Below are 20,744 nucleotides of genomic sequence, written 5' to 3' on the forward strand. Positions count from 1 at the left end.
CAAGTTTGAGGACCCAATAATTGTCCAAATTCTGGACATATTGCTGGGGGAGGACTTCATGAGATCTGAATTTAGGTTTCGCACTAATGTTGATGTTGTTTCAAAAGTGTCTGCGAGGGGTTTAGAATTGAGTAATAAGGAAAAGGTGGAGTGGGTACTCTGTGCTTGTGTGTTGGAGGTTTACCTCTTCGGCCTTAAGTCTTTGTTGGTGAAAGGGCTACGGAGAAATGTGAGTGAGGGCATTTGCACAAGTGAGGAAAATGCTGAATTCCGGCCCTTCATTCTGTGGCAGGATGGTGAAAATAGAGATGAACAGAGGGAGGACACCCTAATCGACTGGGAGAACCTGAAGGAATTTGTGCGGGGGAAGGAGATTGAATGGCGGATGGCTCATGAGGGGAAAATGAAGCAGGGTCAACAGAGCCTGAAGTTTAAAGCTGAAGACTGCTGGGATAATGGTCCAGGGAAGCCAAAGCTGCAGAGGTCCAGGTGAATGGCGCCGAATGGGAGATGAAACTGGTTTCTTGTTGTTGCTTGTCTCTGGTGTTTGCCCCGTTTTGAAATTATGAGGGGCTTTTGCAATTTCATTGCATATGTCTGATTGGTCCGGGGGGTTTAGCTTAAAAAGTTTTAAAAGTTTACAGGGACCATTTTGTTCCATGGTCTGGTGTTAACAGCGGCAGTGGTGCAGTGATATGTTTTTTTGTATATGTAGCTGATGAAATATACATGGTATGGGCTGTATGGGTGGGTGGCCGGTCTGTTGGGTGGTGTTGTTTTCTGCCATGGTGGCTTTTGGACAGTTAGACTTTGAATGTTTAATGTAATACTTTATTTCCAAAATTAATAAAATCATATATTACCAATCCAAAAAAAAAACAGAAACAATATCTCTGATGCTTTGCAAAAGACAAACTCTTTTATATGACAATGTTATTTAACAAAGAGAGAAATGTATAGGAATATTTACTACTACATGAACTAGAGTGGGTGCCACGTGCATTTTATGCAACATTGTTGTATTTCTGAACCCTGGCTGCTATCACAGGAGGCATTCAACTTCAAACATTAACCAGTATTAATTATTGTGGTGGACATTAAGGATTGTTGAGAAAAATGAATTAAGATATGTATGATGCATCACACCATACTAAAATAGTGAAATTAGCTCTTCAAAACCTGAAATATTGCAGCACAAACAGAAAATATAAATATCAAAGCAAGAATGATCCAGCTATAGAAAACTGGTATGATAAACTCAAAAGATCACTGTGAAGAGAAATTTGATCAATATTTAACAAAATAACTCTTCTTTTCCATTCTTAAGAAAAAATATTTTAAAAAATGCTGCCAGAGGGAATCCAAGCTCAAACATTGACCAATACTACTTTTTGTGGTTAACATTATTCCACATTGTTGAAAAAAAAGAATCAAGATATATACAATGCATTGCACCATTCTCAAATAGTGAAACTGAGCTCTTCAAAAACTGAATGTTGAAGCACAAACAGAAAATATATATATCAAAACAAGAATGGTCCAGCTTTAGCATACTGGTATGATAAATCAAACAAAGACTGAAGAGAAATTTGGTCAATATTTAACGAAATCACTCTAATTTTCCATTCTTAAGTAAAAAAAAAATAATTCTTCCTTGCTTAAGCAAAAAGACCAAGGCAAATTGGAGTCAAAAGTAATTTAAAATGGAAATTTTGTAGTCTACAAGAACTATTATGTAATTAAAATATTGAACAATAAAAATCAATAAATAAACTAACCAGTTGCCCCATCTTGGTGTGTAAAGACACCCAGTCAACTTCAAAAAGTGGTCACCATTTTTTCTTTAATAAAAAATGTTTCCTCTCTTATTCATGCAAAGAAAATTCAATTCATAAAAATGGTCATTCAAACTCGAGGAGAATAAACTACCAGAAATGAAATTAAAATGACTTCAAATGGCAAATTCAAATAACACTCAAGCATTATGATTTCCTTCAAAACGCATTCCAAAACATCTACCCTCCTGACTAAGTAGTAGCTGACATCCCTATGTACATGCAAACTTGATAAGTCTATTTTGGCCCTCCTTTGCACAATGCAATGACGAAACATGCATATTTAGAAAACATGTCTGCCATTTCCCATGAACAATCATGTATCAAGTAAAAATGTTCATTTGCATTCTAATTGAAATTGCTGAAAATTTACATAAAGCACAAACAGCTTAAGAAGGAACCAGCTTGTAATTAGTGTAGTAAGGCACACAATACAGAGCTTAATGTTAGCTGACTGGGTGTCAGTTTAGTAAATTATCCTATAATAGGAATCACAAAAATATGTACTTTATTGACTTAAAATGGATAAATCAAAACAAGAGAGATTTACATCCCTTAAAGACACTCAATACATGTGTTCACAGCCCAATGCTGGCAAAGCCATACAAAACTGATTAAGTGTAGTATACCTACTAGGTACACCTACTCTGATAGATTGTTTTTATGGAGATTAAGTGTCATGTTTGATAGACATGCCCCATCAAGGTAATAGGTCACATCACTTTGTAGCAACCATTAATAACTATTTGAGCTTAATTAGGTCTATAACATGCCCTCCCATGTTAAAAGGGCTTTGATCTCAAAGTACCACAAGGATTTGTATCAAGAAAAGCCGTTCTCTAAACTTAGACAATATTTGTACAGCCAATGATTTTTATAGAAACATTTTTCATTTCTACAATGAGAACAAAAGACAAAGGTAATGGATCATTGGTCATTCTTATGGATCATGCAGTGAGGCAAATAGCATAAAGAATCAACAGACATATAAATTATTAGTATACAGTACAAATACAGTGAACAAAATCCCTTGTAAATGGCATATCAACACAAAAGACAGAATATTGTCACTTAGTAAGGGAGATGGAGTGTGTAAGCACAAACCAGCATTATAACATCAGATTCATCAATCTCCTTTTGAACAGCTTCATCATTACTCATTTTCTTCTGTGACATCAAAGAAGCCCCATCATTTCTGCAGCATATCAATGCCTCAGCTGCCTGCCAGAACTGAATGACAGAAGTTGCTATCTTACGAGCCCCTTTCCTTTGTTTCTTGTATAGTTCCTCTTCCCGATATTCTTCATGTCCAATCCTTTCAGCTATTTCATGACTAAACTGAGCAGCAGCAGTCAATTTCCACCTCCTTTCCTGTAGACATCAGATATACACAGCTTTAGAGAAGCATGTACGAACATGTAATGCACCTATTTATTAGCACAATTGATTCCTCCAGTGGCAGCAGAGATATTAAAATTTGATTATAATTGAAATAGAACTCTCAATAATTTACGCAACGGCAAAACCATTATTGACCAGTAAACCTGCATAAAATCATTTGCCAACCACTCCATCTCTGCAAGAACAAAATCCCAGTGGGAGTCTCTACGTGGAGGCTCCAGAAAAGGCTTTGTTTTAGCCAACTCTGCATTCTTTTTCAATCTAGCCTGAACATTAATAAAATCTCCATATCAAAAAAAGGATCCACAGAACAGCTGACAATATTAAGATTTAGTAGTTCACACAAAATCAATAAAACTGAGATACTAAAAGAATCCAAGGATGTCCTGAAAACTTCAGTACTTACCTTGAGGTGTTTGGCTGACTCCAAAATGAGATCTTCATGTGTCTTCTTAGCTGTAGCTGAAAGCGTTGGTTTATGACATTCTGCTTCTGCATTACCGCCAGAATTCTTCCCCTTCTCTAAAGAAAGATTTATTCCTGAGTGTTTTTTACTTGGCACACTCACTCCTGATGAAGACTTTGACTGTTGATGTACAGCCAATTTTAAAACGCTATTGACACCCCCAATTTGCCTCTCTTCCTTATTTTCCAACAACTGTGAAGAATTTCTTACTTTTACATCCTGATTAGTTGCAATCCTTGGAACTTCAGTTTGCATTGATGTACTAACCAGTAAACCTTCTTCAGTCTTGACCAAAACATCTGAGGTCCCTAAATGTTTGTCATCAGGTTTGGAGTTTCTTCTCCTCGTATGCAGATCAGTACAACTTGGTTCAGTAGTTTCCTTTATATTGTCGATACTTCTACTCTCTGGCATCCTCTCAGACATCAAAGTTTTGTCATTTGTAGCATTAGCACATTCATGAGAGCCAAGATTCTCCTGTACATGAGCCGAAATGGTTCCTAAGGTGTCAAATTTACCCACATCAATTGCAGTTTTAAATGAAGCTTTATTATTACATTCTATTTCAACTTTCCCTCCCTTATCACTTTCATTTACACAACTAGGGGTTCCTTTATCAAGACTCTGTTCAGCAATAACAACATTCTGAACAATTTTATCTGTATCCGCTGTATCACTTACTAGGCTTGAACATTGATTTGCATCATCATGTCCCACTATTGAAGTTACAATATCTATTGGAACTGCATCCTGGTTAGCATCAACCTCTGAAGAACATTTATGATTTTCAACTTTATCAGAACATGTAGCATCCCTACAGCCAGGATGGCTTCCTTCAAGATTGACATTTGCATCATCCCTAGAAGCTTCCTGCCTCAGTGGCACATCTGAATCAGTTTCAACATGTTTTTTCTGTGTAGATGTTTCAAGCATTCCATTCCGATTGAGTGAGGTGGGCTTTGAAGTATTATTTGATAAAACATTACAAGTTTTGTCTGCAAGCGTCTCAGGCTCTATATCTTTGGCTTCCCCAAGGCCTTTGATACCAGCAGCCAATGTTGGCGATTGATCACAGATACCAGATTTTACAGAGTCCTTTAATGATGCATGTCCAATATGACGATTTCCTTTAGGTCTGTTTCTTCTTGCATAGCCCTTCACACCCATGCGAACACCTCCAGAGTCTTCTGATTCTTTTATATGAGTTTCAGTGCGGCTGCCCTCCACATGGGATGTCTGTCCTTCCTGTGCAACATTTACTTTCCCATCGCACAAAAAAGCACCTCTTTCAGCATCAACAACTTCAGTATCACCAGCAAAATTGTCTGCTGTGTTCAATCCCCTGCACAGGACAGTCCCAAGACTTTCATTGCTTTCATCAGAATCTATATTTCAGGAGGCATTCAAGGTAAAGCTATCATTTGCTTCACGGAAAATTATAATTGAATGCTTTATTGGCTAGCACAAATGTTTATGCTATACAAAAATGCCATGTTACACCTTATAAATTGAGTTTTAGTAAATAGCATCGCTAGCAGAAGACTTAACAATTAGCATTGCTGGTATAAGGCAAAACTGGAGAGGTGATAAGCCTGAAGAAAACCTTGTTAAATACGAGCACGGGTGTGTATGCTATACAAAAAATGCCATGTTACACCTGACAAATTGGCTTTTAGACAATAGCATAGCTAGCGGAAAACAAAACTGGAAGAGGCAATAAGCCTGAAGAAAACCTTGATAAATACTGCTCAGCCAGTGGATCCGTTGGTGATGGCGAAAGAAAACGAGAGGTTGGCTCTCCAAATTTAAAATCCAGGGGATTCCCTCCCTGAAAGAAAAGACAGAAATGTAAGCTCAAGCAGACTGAATTATAGTCAGTAAACCTGATGATAGAGATGACAAAATTAACTACATATTCATATTTACCTTCTCCAAAAACTCTAGCTCCCTTCTACGTTCTTCACGAACAACAAACTCCAGCCTGAGAGAAAGGCAAGCATTTCTCTAACATTTCAGTAAGACAGAAAACATGGTAGAGGCATTATAAGGATGTGAAGTACCGGACAAATTGAATCACTGCTACCTGAGCTCTGCTTGAGCCTTCTCGATGGCTGCACGGCGTGGAGAGGGTTCACTATCTATACCCACCCCACCACCGACACCTCCGCCCATGGAACCTTTTTCTGCATTGACCACGTGTTCAAACCCAGGGTTGGGTACAGGATTTTGTTTTCACTGATGTTATGCAGTCCCCAAAAACACACTAAAATCCCGTTCCATGTATTCTTGTACAAACCCTCACGGCTCCATCAATTAGCAACAGAGGCTTGATCTTCTAAAATTATCAAATGCAATAAATGTTAGTGAGAAGAAAATAATGTGTTAAGAGCAGTCAAAAGTGAAAGGAAAATCACACTTCAAGTTAATTTGGAAGATATAATAATAGACTGGCATAAGACGTCATAGATGAGACTGCCCACAACTAAAACAAGCATTTTGAAGTTGTTAATCAACACGTACAGACAGTCAGCAAATTATAGAACAGGGTTCTCTACATCATTTTTAGATCTTCAATAAGTACACCAAACTCAAGTTAGACCATCACCCTCATACCCAATTACATAAGAAGTGTTCTCACAAAACTAAAATAGGAATCCCTCCACACCCACCAGTTAAAGTCATTCCAAGGCAACCAGCAATGCAACTCATCAAAACATCTTGTTTATGATTTACACCAATATTAAGTTTCCATGTGCATTTGCAGGATGGTCTCCATGGTAGCATGATTTAAACTTCGCAGATTAGGCGGCAATGGCTGTAGATGTCAGACCAATTGTAGAAAAGTTTGTTTGAAAGGCAGACTTCATATGTTCTTAACTAAAAAAAATAACATTTCAGTACAACACATAAGCTCCAGAAACTAGACCTATCTAAAAGCTTTCCAATATAACATAAATCACCAAAATCTGAGATCTGAAAGAGAATTAATATGAACAAATATTTTGGAAATCAAAAATTGTGAACGTAAGCTTTGCTTCTTTCTAATGTTGCAACACTTTGTATGCATGGGTGAGAACAGACACTTTGTATGCATGGGTGAGAACAGACAACAGGTACACAATTTTGACAATTATTGCATATCACATGCTCACAGTTGGCCATTCAAGCAGACACAGACACATAAAAATACACATGAATATACACCTAGATACATGTTTGTGTACCATACATGTATATGTACTGTACATTTTGACAAATCTTGAATCATATTCTTTAATCTAAAAACAGTGAATGGGAAAGTCATCTTATGAGTCCATCAACAAAGTCTAAAGATTTTTGCCTGCAAAAACATAACCCTTTCCTACATTGAATAAATACCTCCCCTTGCAATACCACTAATCCTCTTTCTTATTTTCTACTAAAAATAATATTTGTTCAAAACTTGTTTTGTTCTCCTGAAATCTACACCAAGAACCTGCAGCAAAATGACATCCTCCTATTTGGTGCTTGTGAATTCTTCTTTCGTGCTCCAGGTTTGTTTTAAAGAGTTGCTATGTATAAGGCTGGAACAGAAAGGAAAAATTCCGATTCAAATTATCAGCAGTCTTTTGACTTTTCATATTTCTGAAACCTCCACAAGGTATTCTACTTGTCTAGCATTATCTCATATGCCTACATCACGTCATCTTTTCCATGTATAAGGTGACTACATTTTGATGGTTCTCATACACAAATCTTTTCACAGTTTAGTTCCTTTAGTGTGTGCCATGTTATTCGGCTCTATAGATTTAGACTTGGTGCATTGCGTACTAAATTCTAAAATCTATTTATCTTGCACAACAAACACTAATAAAAATATTGTTCCTACCAGCATTCCAACTCTTTGTACAGCTTGGCAAATAGTGAGAGAAAGGCCCCCATTTATATGATAAATATGCTTCTTGGTGATTTCATGTGGATATGAAGCTTTCCATTTCTATATAACCATACTAGAGGGACTGTATTTTTCCTATCATTAAGGTCTCATTTCAAAGTTTCCCACTGCATCTCATCTTTTAGGACTACATCAAGTACAGATGGTTTGCAGTCAACGCAACCAACTTCTAGGAGCAAGAGAATAAATCTTATAGGAATCATACATAGAATCATGTTTGATGAACAAAAAATCATTTCTTGCAAGCATGATTATTGACGTTCACAATAGAAATTGGCTATAGAAAAGGCTTTTTGCTAGTTTAAAAATCTTCATTCATTGTAAAGCAAAAAGATGAAACCACCATTCTTATTTGATATAGACCTTAATTATTGATAGAATATTTTAATTTGCAAAACCCTCCACTTATATATGCTTATATGATAATTTCATTCTTTATCAAAATGTGATTTTACAACCATTGGTCCAGTTGCTTCCTGTAATACAAACTAAATTTTGATATACTTTCAATGCATGTAGTGAGGGCTGAAAATTCATAAAATGGTGTGTCTATGTCAAGGAGTTTAAAACATACCCTAGTGTATGATTAATGTAAAACCATCAAACGTGGATGCTTAACCCTCAATTCACAGATACTTTATAGTAATATTAAACTTTTAAAAATCTAGAACAAGAAGAACCATGATAGCTAAAAGTAAAAGATGATTACTATATGCTTAGAGTTGCAAACAATTTTATATTCAAAAGTATAAACATGTTTTTATAAGAAATTATAAATCATAATTGTTCAAAACTTCAAAGTATTCATCAAGCTGATTTTCTATAAGTTCATATTTTCACAACATAGGAAAAATGTTGATATTACACTAAACGGCCAATATCAAACAAATTAAGAAATTTATTACTGTTCAATTTATATTAAAATTATAAACAAATGTCTTAAATTTAATCAATCAAAAAACTTAGGGTTTACCTAAAGGTAAGTCTACAGAAGCTAAAAGCATACACTTTGATAGGTTATTGTGTTGTTCAAAAGATGCAAATACATTTAGGGTTTGCATTGAAGCCACTAGACATCAACAAGAGGGGATATTTTAAAGGCTAATATCATCAATTGGCTAATAATTGGTTTATTTGAAAATTTTAATCTCAACAATTAAATTTCACAAAAATCATTATCAATATTGGCTAATAATTGGTTTATTTGAAAATTTTAATCTCAACAATTAAATTTCACAAAAATCATTAGCAAAGTCATTAAAATTAACAAAATTTACTATATTGATTAATATTTACAAGTATTGATAATGAGTTCTATGCTTTTGTCAAACACTAGAACATAATATGTATTTTCCTGCTTAGTAAAATGTATCGATTTTCAAACCATACTATAGTAGTTAAAGAAACATGTTTTAATGTTTTCAAATTTCAAAAACAACAATCATAGCAATTCAATATAAGTTTTGCATGCAAGAACGATTCCATAATCTTATCTATTATATGGAAAGAAATAGCTATTAGAACATTATAATCCAATTCAATAACATAGCTACAAACTTCACCCAAAAAATGATTTATAGCCATTTTTACTAAGAAATACAATCAGAAAGAAAGCAAATGGAACTTGTGCATGAATGGAATTAGTTAAACTTAATAGGGGATAGAAGAAATACAAAAAAACATAAAAAGAATAATCAGATGCAACTCAATCTAACCCTATTTATTAAATGAAAGCAACAACTTACGAGAGTAATACTAACATATAAAGAAAGCAATATGATCATCAACAAGTATGAAGCACACTCGTTATTTGCAAATATTTTCAAATCTCGATAAATTTGCAAAATGGTGTAATCAGAGGAGGGATCTATGCTCAATCCATGTGGAATATCCCAATAATTTCTCATAAGAATTCAAAAGAAAATAGAGACAAACACCTTTGTCTTGTTTGAAGTGACACTTGCAATAAGGGACACAAAAATGCATAATCTATATTCCATGAGGACACATCCCCTGGAAATTTTGATGCATGAACATCTACAGGTGCAGGGCAATCCTGCATCATCCAAAAATATTATTTATTTTATTTTTGTCAAGGTTAGGGGGAATAAAAATAAATGCAAGCATCTATAGGTCTCCATGTACGTTGGAAAGTGTCCAAGGGGGCAAAGGGGGTTAAAATTATTTAATATTTGTGACCTATGCCAAATGGCAATTGTAATTTTCATGAGGGGACACATTTTCATCAAGGGGAGTGAGATTTCCAAGAGGCAAAAAGAATACCATAAATTGGGGCTTGGGTTAGTTATTTAATCATCCAGAGTTATGGATCATCCAAAGTGGAATGGATCATTAAAAATAGAGCAATATTTCGAAGTTGAAAACAATTCTCCTTCATTTTTGAGAGTTGAGTAGTGGTTCCAGCTTGCAGGTCTTGTAAAACCCATGTGACTAATTATTTGTAATTTCTAAACATTGTTTTTTCATCTAGCAAAGCAATAGAAAATCCAGTTATTTCTATTCTTGCAACTTTTGGAATATTTTCTTTGTTATGCTATGTGTGAATGTTGAGTGCAGTAACCCTCATCAAGTGTAACAGAGCAAGTGTGTGGGTTAGTAGGGGAGACCCCTACATCAAATTTCCACCTATTCTTGCACTTGGGACATTTTAGGGATGCAAGGACAAGTAGGAAATGTCTTCAAAGTCGTCCCCTTCGATTAAAAAAGAAACATTTCTGGTATGGTTAAAAAATCATAAGAGAAAGCAAAAAAAAACAAGGTATGGCTAGCCATTCCCTACAACCTGGCCTACATAAGTTTCAATTTAAAACACCCCTACAACTCTTTACTACAACTCTAAACCTAAAACAAAGAAGAAAGGCACTAACCCCTAAAGCAAAAAATCCCTCATTTGTCTTTTTTCACAGTGACTAAAAACTATTGCACAACAACTGAAAACTATTGCATAGCAACTAAAGACTTTTGGAATTAAAATTACTCTTTTTTGAATTTTTTTGTTTAGAAATACATTTGCTCCTTCAACTCACCTATCGTGAGGTTCATTAGATATACTAAAACAGACTCTCTTAGTATCAAAGAGATTTAGAAGACATTTGACAAAATGCTTGCACAAATGAAGCAAACCATTCATAGCAAGGATCTTAATTTTGCGATTATATGGCAAGCATATCAAGCCATCTTAATGTGTCAATTGAATACTATGAATACCCCACCTCATATGGCAGCCTACGCTCTAAATACTAACGATATGCACTAAGATCGAATATAGTGCCTCTTGATGATGATGAGGTGAAAGAAGTGATAAAAAAGGCCATTTAAAAGATATATAGCAATGAGGAGACAACCATACTTAAACAAAGTGGCTTGCCTTTGTTAATCTTTGGGGTCCACCATTTATCAAACCAAAAGTGATTTGGATCAGCTGGTCCTACCGAACCCTGACCTCTGTTGGCCTATCGCTGAGGCCAAATAGGGATGTATTAGCTCAATCTAACCCTATTGGATAGAGGACATTGCATGGCAAGCATCCACCAAAGTTGTGGATGCTTGCAACTCATCTCCTTTCACAAATTGCCAGTTTAACCATTGCAAAGAGGAATTGGTCCAGATACAATTTCAATCAACTAAGAAGAATAAGTTTACCTCTCAATGAGTTAAAAATTTAGTGGTCATGCATAGTGTCTTGCAACTTCAAAACCAACAAATTCTTGATTATTGGCAATCTCCAGCTATATGATGGGATGTTGATCCCAAATAAGCCATACAAATTCATGAGGCATAGGAGGGATTGATTGGGGTTCCATTGAACAAGGTAGTCCATCATTTCGAAGTGACTCTAATTCAATCTCTAATTTTGATTTAGGTGAAGAATAGGCGGATGCATGGCAACAATAGATCTAGTTGTCCAAACTTTGTCACTTGTAGTTGTAGCCTTTCGGCCTTTTCATTTTGTTGCATGTGCACACTGATAAAGACAATTCAAATAATTCGGCACTGAAATGTTGTTAATTTGTATGTTGACTTTTGTGAATTATCAGTTCAGCTCTATTGAATCATAATAAGGTTATATAATGAAATTTATTTGAAATTTCCTATATTTTTTAAATTCCCTTATTTTTATTTATCGTCCCCCAACATCCCCTAAAAAAGTTATCCCAAAAAGGCATCCCCCTTACCAAAAACTTGGTAGAACATAGATGATAACATATGCATTGCCATGTCCAAGGGGTTGAGCTTAACTGGTTAAAACACTGGGTTCTCACTGTGGAGACCCAAGTTCAATTCCCAATAGGGACATCTCAAGTGGAATTCTAAGTCATGACTCTTGGCCTTCCATAGGATGGGGAAGGTCTTGGGGTCAATCTAATCAAACATAATAATAATAATAATTCAAAGATATGTAATGGGGATGGGGCCCCCTACTGTGTCCCCACTAGTTCATAGCTCCAGTCAAAAGCTATTTAGGCTTCGGCCAATTACCGATCAAAAAAAAAAACATATGCATTGCTATAGAGCATCCAACACATTGAACAAGTTAGCTCTCTTCCAAGTGCCACATTGGTCCAAATATCAAAATCAATTTTGTTTTGTAGGTAGCAAGGACAACGCTTAGAATTGTTGAGGCAACTAACACAATGGTTATCATAACCAAAGTGTGGTAGCAAAATACCTCCAAATTGAACAAAAATACTCATTTTCTCGAAAACAAAGCTGCCCTACACATAAAACTCCCAAAATCAAAAGTTGTATGTAAACAAAATTCTACGTACTTTGGAATATTTTGAAGAAAAGAATTCCACTGTGTTTTATATTTTCACCAGGTCTTTTTGCTCGAATATATTTCCCATTTGTTTGAACCTCTCACGTTTCATTTTTGTATTAACAAGGATATTGTGCTCTAGAGCATTATTTGTCTCTGCTTCAATAAACTCTTGGTACCAGAAATTACACTCCATTAAGTTCCTAAAAAACCATTCGCAACATAATCACCAATTACTTACCATAAGTATTTAATATATTTGTAGTAAAAGTCACATTTGAGTTGTTAATGTCAGTATTATATGGTTAACCAATGATATTAAATATTGTTCCTAGTAGTTTCTTTTTGTTCCTTGACGGTAGTTTTAGCTAGTAATCTACATATCTAAGTTTGGTTATTTTGGGGCCTCGTTTACCTCAAGATTTGTTAGATAGAAGTTTGATTTCACTACATTCCATCATCAACTATATATCATGGTCCAACAAAATAGAATAACGACTTCTTTCAAAGCTCTAGATTATAGTATGTAGCCAAAAAATTGTGACTTTTTAGTTTATGATATGTTATACAAAATACATTTGTATAGTATTTATTTTAGTGAGGGCCCCGTAATAAGATATGCTTAAATTATCTAAAAATAAAATAATAAGTGGAATCGTTCTTGGAAGTAAGGTAACTAAGATAGGTTTTATCTTTTAAATATTGTTGAGCTTAAACAAGTATTTTAGCTCTTTGTATAGTAATTCGATAGACAAACTCCTTAACATAGCTTTTTCTAAATATTGTTACAGATTTTGCAACACTTGAAGTCGTTAAGGCAAGTGGCTAAAAGATAAGCATAGTGGGCATATACAAGTTCTACTTGCTCACACTTGAACCGTCGATTGGTTCCTGTATTTCCACTTCAACCAGCACAATAGAATCCATACATGCAAATCACCAATTAATCAGCAAATGTCCACACTTGAGATGCTTACCAGTAGCCAACCCTTGCTTAGAATTATAATAGCTACTGCAGGTTTAACTTTACGTCCTAATTGTTACATTGAGATCAAACAAATATTCAGACTGCTAGTCCAGCAATTCAGTGACCGAACCAGTAAAGATGCCCCCGACAACTAGGGCAGCTGCCAACTGGAGGTTAGAAACTCAATTTCAACAGTCATGTTACAGTTCCATTTATAATACAATCAATTGCTATAGACCAATATACACGAGACTTCATCGCCAGAGCAAGAACAAGAAAAATGCACTTCCGACTTTTGTAAGTGGGTTGCAATTTTCATCGAAGACTCATGATGTCAACTCAAATGGACAAGTTAGAGTCTCATACGCCACTTCAATGTCATACACAAGAGTAACGTGGACTCTATGACCTAGGGCGTGCCCTCAAACACTGCGATTCCAATTCCTCGAGTATACAGCAACTATCAGCCAGTGGTCACGAGTTCAATTCACAGCACAAACGTAGTCCAAGCCGACGAGTACACGCATCCCACGATAACGAGCTGGAAACAGAAAGCCCTAACTGAATGCATACAAAAATCACCAATTCGAATACTTGAACCCAAAAAGAAATAGCTAAAGCAAACACTCGCTCTACAATCCTGACGCAAAAAGCTCCCGGAACACGCATTGCACGGCTCAAGAGAAGGTCAAGACCCGAAAACAGCACTAGCTCAAAATTTCCACCGTGCCCTAATTTTAAACTAGAAGGAAATTTAAACCCTCCAAAGCAAATTCAGACATGAATTATATCGAAACAAGAAAAACTAGGAACGAGCAAACATCAAGTTTGAGGCAAAATAATGGTTTCACGTACCTTCGAAAACCCTAGCAGTGAAACAAGCTCAAATTTTGAGTGAATTTGCCCGCGATGTCCACGGCCGGGGATACGAGTGTACAGATCGAAGAAAATAATTAGCGGATTTGCTCAGAAATAAGAAAATTTTGAAGTGATATGCGGGGATTTTCTTTTTTTTTTCCTTGGCTGGCGGGTGCATGTTAAAAAAGCTCTGGTTTGTCCTCTGAGTGAATACGCGGGAGTTGAACCCGTGATTTCCTAATCGAGGCTTTTTGTTTGTGAAGACCTGAAGAGGAATTTTGCCCTTGTTTTATGAGGCACTATACTGATTGCGTGGTGGATGACCTGGAGCCTATGCAGCTCTTTTTATAAGCTTTGGGTGGATTAAAAAATCAATCAAAACAAATGAGGTTGCCACGAGGATAATTTTGCCAAAGGTTTTGGGAAAAAAAAAATTTTAATAGCCCATGTCAGGACTCCATAAATCCTTTTTTTTTTCTTTTTTGTGGAGTTAAATTTTAAGGATTCAATATATTTGTAGAAGGCAAATGTGATTTTTCTAGTAGTGTAGTAGGTAATATTATTGCATTCATTTTTAATTAGTGATTAATAATTTGATTTTTCATTAATTAAAAGTGATTATTATTTTTTAAATAAATTTATTTTTTATAAAATTAAGATATATGTTTTTTAATTTAATAAATTGTAGAAATTTTTTTATAAGCTAATAGCATTTGTGTGATTGCATTCTTTTGTATTAAAATATAATTAAAAGTTTAAACTCAAGAATATCAATCCAATATATTATGAGTTAGTAGATGGTTCTCTATCTTATCCAACTACATAGAACAAAATGAAGCAAACCATACCACAAAGAGAATCCTCCTATTTGTAAATGGTATTTTTTAGGACATTTATTTTGTTCTCAAAATTACAAATTTCATTTAAATGGGTGTTGATATCATCCCACAAATTTATAACTCGAAACTCCAGTATTAACCAAGACTTTGACACATAAAACATTAAAGAACGGTGAACTAATTATTATGCATATGAGCAAAGATTTTAAAACAATTTATTGTTTATTAGTACGTGTCGTAGGCAATGTTATTGTATTCAATGAAACTTGACTACTTTCTAATAAATTAGTTTTTCACCAATCACATTTTATATTGAAACGCAATAAAATGGTTAGTCAAGATTAATCATCAACATAAAATTAAACCATTTAAAAGCATTATCAAGGAAGATTAGTAAACAAGAAGCTAATTAGGAAATGAACTTCCCAATGATGCTCCCTTACGTTAGCTCTTCCTTGTCCTCTTCCTCTCCAAGATCCTACTGCTGTGTGGAGTATGCCCTTAGTTTGAGCACTAGCCCAATGGGATGCCAAATGGAGGATGGGAGATGATTGATTATGTCAAGTGTGGATGAAGCTTGCGAATGAAGTGTTAATGTAAACTAGCAACTCCAACTAGTGGAAGAGCTAAAACATCAAACAAATCATTCAAAATCTCTGCAAAATAACAATGCATGGATAACTCTCTCCCTCAACAATGAAGGAATGAGCCCTATTTATAAAAAAAATGAGCAAATGAAGGGTTGAGATTGAGTTGATTGAGGAAGGGTTAGGATTGTTTAAGGAAGTGGTGATCCTTAATCCATGTGCTCCCCTTCAAGCCAATCACGTGTTGACAAGTGTCAACAAGGGAAGGCTTGAAAGGAGAGGGACAAAGCATTAAATGCTTGAAGATACATAAAGGTTACCATGGGTGGTTAGGTTAAAGGATAAAGCTTTTATCCAAGCGGTAAAGGAATGTGCAAGGGTTAAAGGGTTAGATTGGTCAAAGCCTTTAAGGCTTGAAGGGACTCGAGGGTTATTATGCTAATAATAGGGGTTTAGACATGATTAGGAGAAGGGTTAGTGTGTGACTTGCATTTTCTAGAAAGTGCAAGTGGGTGAGGGATTTAGGAATTTAAATAAATATTTATTTATTTAAATGTGGGGGAGGGTATTAATTAAACAAATATGCTTTATTTATTTAATTAATTGTTAGAACATGATTTAATGAATTAAATCAAATATGCTTTATTTATTTAATTATTTGTTGGAACATGGTTTAATGAATTAAATCAAATAAATTGAATTATTTATTTAATTAATAGGAGAAGAGGGTTAAAATTAATTAATTAAATATTAATTTAATTAATTTTCAAAAAAGAAGAAAGGATTAATTAAATGTGAATTTAATTAATAATTAGATGAATGGTAATTAAACAAATATGAAAATTATTTAACTAGATTGATAGAAATTTAAAAAAAATCTAAAATTAACGTATAAAATTTTTAAGTTTATAATTTATAAAATTTAATTTTCTTCAATTCTATTGATTAAAATCATATGATCTTACAAGAGCATTTTTTCTATATGTGAACAATTTTTAAACCATCTATTGCCCTCCATTATCCATAATTTATTGCTTGCAATATTTATATGTGTAAATAACTAATCAAAATATATTTCTAGAAAAATTTCAAAATAAATTAGAATTACTTTTATCTTTATATTATTGAAAAAAATTAAAATATTAGTTTAGATTTTTTTCAATAAGTTAGAATTGCTTTTATAATAACTATTATTTAGTTATATTATTTTAAAATATAATTTATTTTTAAATTTAAAATGTATATTAATTTATCATGATATGAAACTCATAATACCATTTGAATTTATATATGTAAAAAATTAATAATTTTGAAATACACATTAAGTTATAGTTTTTTAATAATTTATATTATAAATTTAAACTAGAATGAATATTCTTATTATAAGATTTTAAAAGCAATTACTTCCCATTAATAAATATCAATATATAATAATCAATTAATTCAGTAACAATCATAGTTAAAAATAAAATACTAATTGAGATTTTCATAGTATTAAATTAATTTTCATACAACTTCATATTATGTTTTCTAAATACAAATAAAAATATTTAATGTCAAATAATAATTCTACTATTTTTATGGTGCATCCAAAGGCAACTCAAGTCCCTCAAGTGTGGTTTACATTGCCCGAGATTGGAAGGGCAATACTATTGCCCTTGGAGCGAGATGGCTTCCAGAAGGAACAAATAATGAAGCAAAGACTCAAGTGGCTCTCTGGGGGGTCAAAATGGCAAAGAAATTAAATGTCTCCAATTTGTACCTGGAAGGGGATTTGATGATCATTGTAGATGTGATCATCAAAGGAGAGACACCCTCATGGAAGTTGGTCAAAGTTATTAAATTAATTTTAAAATAGACAAATTTGAAAATTATAAAATCTCTCACACTCTACACGAAGGAAATCATGAAGCACACTCTGTCCAAATTGGGATTACCATGAAATAGTATGCATTGTAAAGAGATATGGGAATATATGTGTGTGAATGAGCTTGTGTACAAGGAGGAAGGTACACTACCAAATGAGGGAGGATGATGAATTTGAGTGGTCGAGGAGGTTGATAGGATTTAAAACGGTACGAGAGGATTTTTTCCTCCTTTTTTTGCTTTCCTCTAACAAGGTGGTGAGCTGGTGGTAAATTGTTTGTAGGTCGAAGAAAATGGAGGCAAATTTTTCTATGTCGTCGATAAAATAGCAACTTGCATTCTTGGGTAAGGTCTCGGAGAAACACATTTCTAGGATCTTTAAGTTTGAGGAACCTACTTTTTATATAGATTTTAGATTTGTTGCTTGGGGAAGACTACATGCAATTAGAATATAAATTTCAAACCAATGTAGATGTGGTTTTAATGGTGGTTGCATGGAGTTTAGAGTTGGGTTCCAAAGAGGAGACTGAATGGGTGCTCAGTGTGTGTGTCCCAGAGGGATATTTGTTTGGTTTGAAATCCCTACTGGCAAAGGTGGTTCCTGGGAAGGTGTATGACCAAGGGCATTTGCACAGGGAAGGAAAGTGAAGAATTTTGTCCCTTCAACCTATGGAAGGATGGCTTGGACAAGCAAGAAATGCACGAAGAAACTTTGATGGGTTGGAAGGGCTCAAAGACTTAGTCTGGGAAAAAGAAATTGAAAGGCACGAGATGTGGGAGTTGAAGATGAAGTAGAAGAGTCATGGTTCAGATTTCTAGCTAGAAGACTTTTGGGTGAACAGTCCAGGGAAGTCGTGACTGTGTGGACTAGGTAATCAAGGGTGTGTTGGGAGGGCAAAATCTTAGCCTTGCTTTTTTTATTTGTATATGTTTTCAAAATACTTAATATAAACTATTAGTAGGATGTAATTTTGATAGTTACCATACTATAGATGGTCATTTTGTTTCATGGCCTCGTCTAGGGGAGTGGGTAGCTTTGTAGTCTTTTTTGAAGACTTAAGTAGCATTCAGAAATTTGATGAGAATGGTGATTTGGGGGTTTTCTATGTTGAATTTGGTGATGTTGGATAGTATTTTTTTGAAGCTATGTGTAATACTTTTTATTTGAAATCTTAATATAATCATAAATTAGTGATAAAAAAATAATAATTCTACTATTTTTTACTATCTACGTGAAAAAATCCAATACTAATGATAACAAACAAATTAAGTATTAACTATGCTACTCAATATTTATATTACAATACTAAAAGACAATCACTCGCAACTACATTTTTAGATTTATTATGTATGAGTATTCTAGTATGTGTGTGCGATTAGTATTAATTAATTATATTTGATATATTCAATAAGTTTAAATTTAAATATAACATTTAGTTATATTATTCAATACTAAAATATTTTTAGTCAAATTTAGAGTATCTGTTTATCTTAGATTATATTGTGCTTATGTTTTATCATCTAGAGTAGACATAGTCATGATCATGTCCCTTTATTTTCAAGTTCAAATTTCTAGTCCTAAATAATTGTTACCCACCAATTAGTGTGTCAAAGGTTTTAAATTATGTGTATCAAGCTTGTATTTCAAGGCATCAACTTAATTCATTCTAAAATAGTAGAATAACACGACCTCACAATCAACAAATAGGACAATGTGTTTGCATTTTAGTTGCTAACACTTATAAGTTTAATTGTATGATATTCTCTCTACATTGACATCCAACATTCATGTTTTATTCCTTGTTTCAAACATTATTGAACCTATCCTAAGTCTTGGCTACTAATATTGAACTCTTCCTCTCTATTGTAGCAAGCCCCGATGATGTATTTTAAAATTGTGCTCAATTTTCCTCATGCAAATATACTATAGGTGTTGAGGAAAAATCAACTCTATAGCTCCCAAGGATCACCTGCATGCAAACCTATCACATAAGGAGAGAAGCAAAAACAAAGCTATGGAGGCCAGAATTCAATGATCCAGAAAAGAGGAGTCATATTGATTGTGCAAGTATAATGCAATACAATTACTTAAATTACAAAGAGAGAATCCTTATAAAAGGATACTAGAAACCCTAAAGGAGAAAACCCTAAAGAATTATAAGATGCCTAAGTTTAGCTTAAGTGTAGAGTATAATAGACTAATAATTAAATAAATAATTATTAGCCACAACATGATAACTCTAACACCCCCCCTTAAGATGAACTTGGGGAGTAGCTAAAAACAACTAAGGACTAAAAAATGCATGAAAGTAACAATGGGTCTCGGCAACTAGGCCTGATGAGGTACCCAAGTACAAAAGATCTCTCACAATTGGAGAAAAAGAGAAAACCTCATGGGAAAAACTCCTCTCCTAAAGAGAGAAAATACAAGTGAAGGATTGAAGAAGCCTCCAAACAAGAGAATGTCCCAGAAAAAAGGAACAAATGAGGAACATGAAGAACACCATTGAAGCATGAAGCTGCAAACACTATCAAAAAATAACTATCGATCTGAAGAACCTCCACTGAAATAGAAGATGATCAAGTAGAGAAGACTGTAATCTGCATGAGTGCCCTCAAATAACACTACTCGAATTAGATGGCAAACAAAGGCAAACAACTGAACTTGAAGATACAGATGGCAAAAACACCAGTCTGAAGAGTTGATCAATCGAAGATGGAAGGTTGCCTCCAAAAATAGGAATGAAAGAGTGTCCATATGGTAAATGATCCATCTCGCCGAAATGCATAGGTAACTAGCCACTGCATCCACCTAGTACATAGGAACAAATATTGAATACATAGCTCACTCCAACGAACCAAGGAAGCATTAGAACCAACAATAAATAGGAGAAACCCGCCCATAATGCTAACAAGGGAGAGGTGATAGGTACACTGAAACCGAATGCCAAGAAAAACTGCATAACGAAGAACCAGGAACATTGAGAGTGCAATAGAAAGTACAAACACATATAAAGGCTAGTGTCATGGAAGGAACACTCACTTGACACACATCATGAGGCTAATGTCATGGAAGGAACACTCACGTGACAAAGGTAGATGGTAAACAAAGGCAAACATCAAACCTCCCCGTGACACTTTATAATGGAGTGCGAGTACAATAAGGAACAAGATGTGCAAGATCCCAAGCATGCAAAGCATAGTGGCACTT

The 20,744-nt window shown here is 34.4% G+C and overlaps 1 protein-coding gene across 6 annotated transcripts in view; it reads right to left on the reverse strand.

Moving 5' to 3' along the window:
- LOC131052235 (chromatin modification-related protein EAF1 B) overlaps positions 1-14,556 on the reverse strand; it is a 37,921-nt gene extending 23,365 nt beyond the window's left edge. For 3 of the 6 annotated variants that reach the window (XM_057986853.2, XM_057986854.2, XM_057986852.2), the window contains exons 1-7: positions 14,239-14,556; positions 5,786-6,037; positions 5,629-5,683; positions 5,436-5,530; positions 3,643-5,065; positions 3,380-3,502; positions 2,940-3,206 (exon numbers count right to left, since the gene is read on the reverse strand). In XM_057986853.2, coding sequence (XP_057842836.2) covers positions 2,940-3,206; positions 3,380-3,502; positions 3,643-5,065; positions 5,436-5,530; positions 5,629-5,683; positions 5,786-5,874 — 2,052 coding nt within the window. In that variant the 5' untranslated portion in view covers positions 5,875-6,037; positions 14,239-14,556. Of the gene's footprint in view, positions 1-2,939; positions 3,207-3,379; positions 3,503-3,642; positions 5,066-5,250; positions 5,295-5,435; positions 5,531-5,628; positions 5,684-5,785; positions 6,038-14,238 lie in introns of those variants that run through there. The other 3 variants (XM_057986856.2, XM_057986855.2, XM_057986857.2) reach the window with 2 other exon arrangements.
- Between the last annotated feature and the right edge of the window lie 6,188 nt (positions 14,557-20,744).

Source organism: Cryptomeria japonica, chromosome 1 (genome assembly GCF_030272615.1).
Source record: "Cryptomeria japonica chromosome 1, Sugi_1.0, whole genome shotgun sequence".
NCBI lineage: Eukaryota > Viridiplantae > Streptophyta > Pinopsida > Cupressales > Cupressaceae > Cryptomeria > Cryptomeria japonica.